Source organism: Nicotiana tomentosiformis, chromosome 11 (assembly GCF_000390325.3).
Source record: "Nicotiana tomentosiformis chromosome 11, ASM39032v3, whole genome shotgun sequence".
In the NCBI taxonomy this organism is placed as follows: domain Eukaryota; kingdom Viridiplantae; phylum Streptophyta; class Magnoliopsida; order Solanales; family Solanaceae; genus Nicotiana; species Nicotiana tomentosiformis.
Window position 1 is genome coordinate 56011499 of NC_090822.1, and position 7569 is coordinate 56019067.

At 40.5% G+C, this 7569-nt stretch overlaps 1 protein-coding gene across 1 annotated transcript; it reads right to left on the reverse strand.

Annotated features, from left to right (window-relative positions):
• Positions 1-1226: 1226 nt before the first annotated feature.
• Positions 1227-1856, reverse strand: LOC138901482 (uncharacterized). Its single transcript, XM_070189250.1, has one exon. It carries the CDS (start codon positions 1854-1856, stop codon positions 1227-1229), a length of 630 nt encoding a protein of 209 aa, XP_070045351.1.
• Between the last annotated feature and the right edge of the window lie 5713 nt (positions 1857-7569).

Here is a 7569-nt window from a genome sequence, read left to right on the forward strand (position 1 = left end):
CGGTATATCCTCTATGGCCTTGATTTTGTCGGGGTTTACCTCAATTCCCCTTTGTGCAACCAAGAATCCCAGAAACTTACCAGAACTAACCCCGAACGCGCACTTCTCGGGGTTAGGTTTCATGTTATGCTTCCTCAGGATGTCGAATGTTTCTTGCAAATGCTTAAGGTTGTCACCTTCATTCAAAGACTTAACGATCATCTCGTCTATATATACTTCCATAGTCTTTCCTATTTTCTTTTCGAACATCTTATTCACGAGCCGTTGATAAGTGGCTCTGGCGTTTTTCAACCCAAAGGGCACATTGTAATAATATGTACCAAAATTCATTATAAACGAAGTCTTTTCCTGATCTTCTGGGTTTATCTTGATTTGATTGTACCCAGAATAAGCATCGAGAAAACTCATTAGCTCGTGCCCAGCCGTGGCATCAATCATTTGATTGATATTTGGCAATGAGAATGAGTCTTTCGGGCACGCCTTATTAAGATCCTTATAGTCTACGCACATGCAAAATTTATTGTTTTTCTTAGGAACTACTACTACATTAGCTAGCCAGTCCGAATATCTTACCTCTCAGATTGAACCGATATTGAGTAAGCGGGTCATCTCTTCTTTGATGAATTTATTCCTAGCTTCAGCAATAGGGCACTTCTTTTGTCTTACCTGAGGTATGTTGGGATCTAAGCTTAACTTGTGCACGGCCACCTCCGCCGGAATACCTGTCATATCCTCGTGCGACCATGCAAAACAATCGGCATTAATTTTAAGAAATTCAATAAAATCAGACCTAAGCTCCGGGTGCAGTCCTATTCCTAAATGGAATTTCCTTCATAGGAATTCTTTGAATAATTCAACTTGCTCTAGTTCTTCCGCCATGGACTTTGTTGTGTCCGTCTCTTCTGGAACTTGGAAATACCTTGGCACCTGATACTATTCCGATTCCTCTTTCCCCGGGCTAACTTCCTCTGATTCGGTGGTAGGCGCCGGTTCCTGTAGTTTCTATGCCGTGTGCTCCTTTCCCTTGCTACTGGAGACCGAAATTGCATTCATCTCCCTTGCTACAGGTTGATCACCCTTTATCTGCTTGATCCCCTTGGGTGTCAAATATTTCAACAATTGGTGATACGTTGAAGGCACAACTTTCATCTCGTGTAACCATGGCCTTCCCAGGATGATATTGTATCCCATGTCCCTATCTACAACTTCGAAGAGAGTTATTTTCATTACTCCTTCAGCATTGTGAGCAGCAAAATCTCTCCCCGGGTTGTCACACTCGTGAGGTTGAATCCAGCGAGGAGCTTTGTTGCCGGAATAATGCTTCCGATGAGTTTAGCTTGTTCTGATACTCTCAATTGTATGATATTAGCTGAACTTCCTGGATCCAATAGAACACATTTAATCTTAAAATCTAATATATTTAAAGAAATTACCAGTGCATCGTTGTGTGGTAGCAACAATTCGTCTGCATCTTCCTCCGTAAAAGTGATATCATCTTCCCGGAGCCTTTTACTATGAGTTATTGATACTTTCGTCTTCTTTGAAGCCGAAAAGGTGACCCCATTAATCTTATTCCCTCCGAAGATCATATTGATCATTTGGCGTGGGGGTTCGTCTCCTGCTTTCGAGGGTTCCGCGTTATCTTTGGTCCGACCATAATTGTTCTTAGCTCGGTCACTTAAATTTTTTTTGAGGTGACCATTCTTTAACAGTGTTGCCACTTCTTCCTGGAGGTGTCGGCAGTCCACTGTTCGGTGGCCGTTCATCCCATGGTATTCACACCATAAGTTGGGATCCCTCTGGCTAGAATCAGATCTCATAGGTCTCGGGAATTGTGCTTCTTTGATGTTTCTCATGGCTGATACCAACTCCACTATACTGAGGTTGAATTTATACTCTCATAACTTGGGGCAAGAAGAATCCCGTGACCTCGACGTTTCTTTATCCTGCAACGATCTGTTGTTCCGGCCATGATCGGTCCTTTTGTCAATGGTGAACTTATTGGCTGTCTGGAAGCCTCTGCCACGACCTTCGATCCGCTCATAGGGCAAAAATTAGCCCTTCAAAGTCCATCTGTCTGCGTCGTAGTTATCTTTTGATTTTTATTTATTATTCTCCCGTCCCTTGACCGGCGATGGAAAGACAACCTGATCATCTTCGATTCTTATATTTGACTCATACCGATTGGGGACATCTGTCCAAGTTGTTGCCTAAAACTCAAGTAGGCTTTGCCTCAGTTTCCGGGAAGCATCTGAACTTCTCAGATTCAGTCCCTTAGTGAATGCTTCAGCCGCCCATTCATCTGGGACAACCAGGAGCAATTCTTTCCTTCCGGAATCGGGTGACAAATTCACGTAGTAACTCGGACTCTCCCTGCGCAATCCTGAATATATCGGCCTTCCGGGCTTGTACTTTCTAGCCTCGGCATGGGGCTTAATGAAAGAATCTGTGAGCATATCAAAGGAATCTATGGAATGCTTGGGTAATAATGAATACCATGTCAGAGATCCCCTCATGAGAGTTTCCTCGAATTTCTTTAGCAACACAGATTCAATTTCGTGAGGCGCTAAATCATTTTCTTTTACTGCCGTCGTGTAAGTGGTAATATGCTCTTGTGGGTCTGAATTCCCATCATACTTTGGCACTTCAGGCATTTTGAACTGCTTCGAGATTACTTTCAGTGCCGCGTTCGGCTTATACGACAATTGAGTATACTTCTTCGAGTCTTGGCCTTTCAATACTGGTGGCGCGCCCGGGATTTGGTTCATGCGGGCATTTACTTCCCTCATAAATCGTAAAAGTTCATTCTTGAAAAGATCGTTCTCGTTATTGAGACCGTATCCGCTCCCCCCATCTCCGTCGGTGCCAACTTTACCCCTGGGAGTATTGTTGTCGACCCTCTGCATTTTTTGATGTGTGGGGACACCGGGAGGAATTGGATTTCGTATGTTTGCATTATTAGAAGCACCCGACAGTGCCTGCTTCAAATCTGTCATAACCTTGTTTTGCCGAGTGAGATGGCCTAGGATGATTGCCTGTTTCTCTTGTAAAACCCTTACCGCGTCAACGACGTGCTCCTCATCAGCATCATCAGGAGTTGTCTCCCGAACATGTCGAGGATATTGCTTGTGATGCACCGGCAGGGCGTCATTCCCCTCGTTGTGGGTGTCACTAATTGAATCATTGAAGTGAGGCTGATCTCCTCGAATCTCAGGGTTATGCATGTTGTTAACGGTGTTATCTTCCATTTCTTATGGTTTTTCTTTGCTAAGACAAAATAATCAAAGCACGTTAGTAAGAAATGCAGGGATCAATTTAATTACACGACTATCTAGGCCCCACAGTGGGCGCCAAACTGTTTACCCGTAAAACGGTACAGTTGAATTTATACGTGATTTCTAGACAAGGGAACTAATTTGATCCTGAAATAAAGAAATACTGAAGAAATATACAATACTTAGTCTTAAAATATAGATGAAATGGCAGAGTTGACGAATCCGAGAATAAGGTTTTCGGGCACAATAATGATGAGATCAAAAGCAAGAAAGTACAACTATATTAAGCTTTGTATAAAATGCAGTATAAGTTAGCTAGAAAATTCGTGTCCTTTACAATGATAACTGAGCTCTCTATTTATAGCTGTGTCTAGGGAAGGAGGTCCTAGGATCGTGCCCTCCTTTAATGACAATTATGAGGACCATTCATGAAGATGTAACGGTGGACATAAATGCCAAATTCCCTGCAACGGGCCATCGCCCTTAATGCTCCAGAATATTCTATATTAAATACTACTGGGCGCAGAGTATTTAATACACCTTTATGATCATTATTCCTTTCGGTGATAAGCGGAATAGCTGCGTTCGGTGGCCATCTCCTTCTTGGGTTCCACGTGTCCTTCCTTTTGATGACCACGTGTCATATCGTATTTTACCCTATACACCAATATGACAAATTAATAAAAATAATTTAAACTTCAAAATACAATGTTCATGTAGCATCCCACAACTCTAGAACTAATAAGCTATGAAATTAAAGGAAGAGAAGAGAAGAGAAGAGAAGAAAAACTAGTTAGAAGCCTCCTCTAAGCATGGTCTGTATTCCTGAACGTGAAGTCTCCTCCAAGGTATGTTAGCTCCGTCAAATTAGGTTTAGGACTCGTTTTATACGAGTTGAGACCGTGTAGGACTGAAATAATCTTGTCTCGTAGGAAATAAGACAAAACAATCCCGCAACATATCATTCAGACCAGCACCTCGTGCTGGCCTAGTGCTGGAGGCAGTAGCGTTTTCACGCCTCCTCTTTCAATTTTTGCTTTGAATGTATCTCTTCCTTTTTTTATCTTCCACCTAGGGAGACAAACACCAAATGGTGTCCCCCCTTTGTCTCCTTTTTTTTTGTTTATTTTTATTTTTTTTTCTTTCGCGTTTTATTTAATTTGTTTTCCAAACCTCTTTATCTTCACACGCTTTATTCCTACACAATTAAAATATAATATTAATCATAAAATAATATAATTAATGCTCAAAAGATGATTAGAAGTGCTAGAATGTGAGCCAACAATAATTAAATATATGTGGGCTTATATTTATTTAAACTCTTGCTCGTCCATGTCCACCCCACACTTAAACTCTTGCTCGTCCTCGACTAAGTATAAAATCACTTTCAATAAATCAAGCCTGGAAACACCACCACTTCGGTTGATACTAACAATTAGGCTCTATAGCAACTCAAACTATCAGATATACACTTCATGATCATCGTGCAAGATATACAAGTCACAAACAAACAACAAACTTCTAGCCTCCTAACCTCAAAGAGGGACTCTAACTCACCAAATTTAAGCTCACTCACCAACTCTGACAAATAAAGCTAATAATATCACCTATCTATCATGAAATCAGTGCCCTCACAAGAATAAATAGTCCATATACTCAAATCAAAGAATGAATATAATTTAAGGACTTAGCACCAAAGAACAACTTTCACACTCACAAATGAATTCACATGTATGAACAAAGAACCATAGGCTTGCCCATTGTGTACATCTCTACTAATTAAATATGCTCGAATATAATCAAATAGGACTTTAACAGGTTGTAATGTTGGCTAGAGGACCGGTAGGAGAACTATATAATAGTGACTTACACTTCCCTAAGAACTTTGCACTATTAGACTTCATCACCCCTTTTTTTCATCTCTTAATTTTTATTTTTCAGCCCTCTCTTCATCAATTGTTTCACAAGTATTTCCCTTATATAGATAACGTTTCATTTTTTTTCAAAGCAATTTTTTTTCATTTTTTTTTTCTGTCAAATTCTTTTCAAGAGGGCCTTTTCATCACTTTTCAGCTATCGTTGGTCACCATTTTTTTATACTTAATCATCCATTTATTCAAACTTATCAATTCATATCACAGAATAAGCAACAATGCTCAAGGAAGCAGGGTGCAAAAACTAGGGATTCAACATCGTGACCCAATTTCCTATAGGCCGTGATGGCGCCCAACGTCGCTGCTAGGAAATCCAACGGTGTACTAGCCATGTATCCATTCTTTTTAATATTTTAGAAATAGTTAATTTTTTTAATTATTAAATAAGTAAGAGGTAAGAAAATTTAATTAAATAAAGTGTAAACAATTATAAGAACATGTGAGGGGAAATAATTACTCAAAATTATCAAGTGTCTACAAGCATAATTCCAAGACCTGGTATCACAAGTGTATGAGCTACTAGTAGAATATACCAAACACTAAACTACTATATGAAATAAAGTAGACAAAAAGTAATTACAAAAGAGAGACTTCGGGTGCAGCAGAACGGACTCGGAAGGCAGCTCACCACTAAGTCTCGGAGTATCAGGAGTGCGTGCCGGGATGACTACCAGATGCACCTATCTCAGATCCTGCACGGTTAGCACATAAGTGTAGCGTGAGTATATAAACAACAGGTACCCAGTAAGTATCCAGTCTAACCTAGAAGAAGTAGTGACTAGGGGTCAACATCGATACTTACTATGGGCTAATAAAAAAATGCAGTAATTATAACCAGATACGAAACATGGAAATAATAAGGATAATAACATAATAACAAGCAGTGAATAAATGATTCCTTAACTAATAATAAATTCCAAGAGTTTCTTTAGCCATCACCTACTAATCCCAATTCATTTTTCTGTCATTAAATACATTATAACCTCTCAAGCCATAAGATAATGTCAAGTATAATTAGGCTCCAAGTATTATCACGCACGATTTATGCCGAGGTCGTATGGCCCGATCCAAAATATATACTGTGTGCACTGCCGAGGGTTGAACGACACGAACCATAGATGCATCTATTAACCTGCCGAGGCGAACGACCCGCTCCTATGAGAGTAGAGGTATTAACCTCGCTCGCGAAAATACTTGTGACGCGAGTGGACATGTATTTCTCAAAGTTATAATATAATTCTTCAATTCTTACCAAAAATAAGAAATCTAAACTGGAGACTTTAAATCTTAAAATCCTTAATCTCAACTCTATTTAAGGCAATTAATATGCATAAATAACATAACAGTGCAAACAAAGCATCATGTAAATCTATGACTACCCGGACATCACATGAAATATACCTATACACGAGCTCTCGTCACCTAGTGCGTACATAGCTCCCCACACAAGTAATTCACAGCAAAATACACCTAAGGGAATGAGTTCCCTATTACAAGGTTAGGCAAGAGACTTACCTCATCTCAAAGCTCACTTTCGGTCCACAAATACGCTTTAAATCCTTAATCGGTGCCAAACAACCCGAACCTAGCCAAACATTATATAAATAACTCAATATATACTCAAAAGTTCATAATTTAACTATTAGGGCAATTACCCACCCCTAATTGGAAGATTCCTAAAATTCACCCCCGGGCCCACGTGCTCGGATTCCGAACATTTTCAAAGATAAGTGTTACCCATAACCTCACGAACTCATATATATAATTTTTACCCAATTCCATAATCATTTTTGTGGTTAAATCTCATTTTTATCAAAACCTAGGTTTTTCAACTAAACCCATAAATTTCACAATTTTACATGTTAAAATCTACCTATAATCTATGTATTTAACTTACAATTGGATAGATATCACTTACCTTCAATAGATAGGTGAAAACCCTTCTCTAAGAAGCTCCAAAATTGCCCAAGAAGTGAAAGAAAGGAGTCAAAAATGGCCTAAGTCCCGACATTAAAAGACCTCACTGCCTCCAGCGATTCCGCTTCTGCGGACCTTGGGCCGCACCTGCGGTGCCGCTTCTGCGACAAAGGTCCGCTTCTACGGAAAGCACCAAACCCAGCACTAGGCGCACCTGCGGTAAAGCTCCGCACTTGTGAGCCCGCTTCTGCGGCTCGCGTATCGCAACTGCGACCCTTGCCCCACGCTGGCTCCTTCTTACATGCGATCCACACATCGCAGAAGCGAGTCCGCTTCTGCGATCGCCCTGATTCCTCTCCTCTTTCCGCTTTTGCGAGCCAGGCGCCGCACCAACAGCCCTTCTCCAAAGAGAAATCGAGCTCCATCGACTCTCCGAATCCTGT

Bases quoted from the DNA above. Each gene is read 5' to 3' on its own strand.
- LOC138901482 (XM_070189250.1), bottom strand. From the start codon at position 1,856: ATGAGAAACATCAAAGAAGCACAATTCCCGAGACCTATGAGATCTGAT.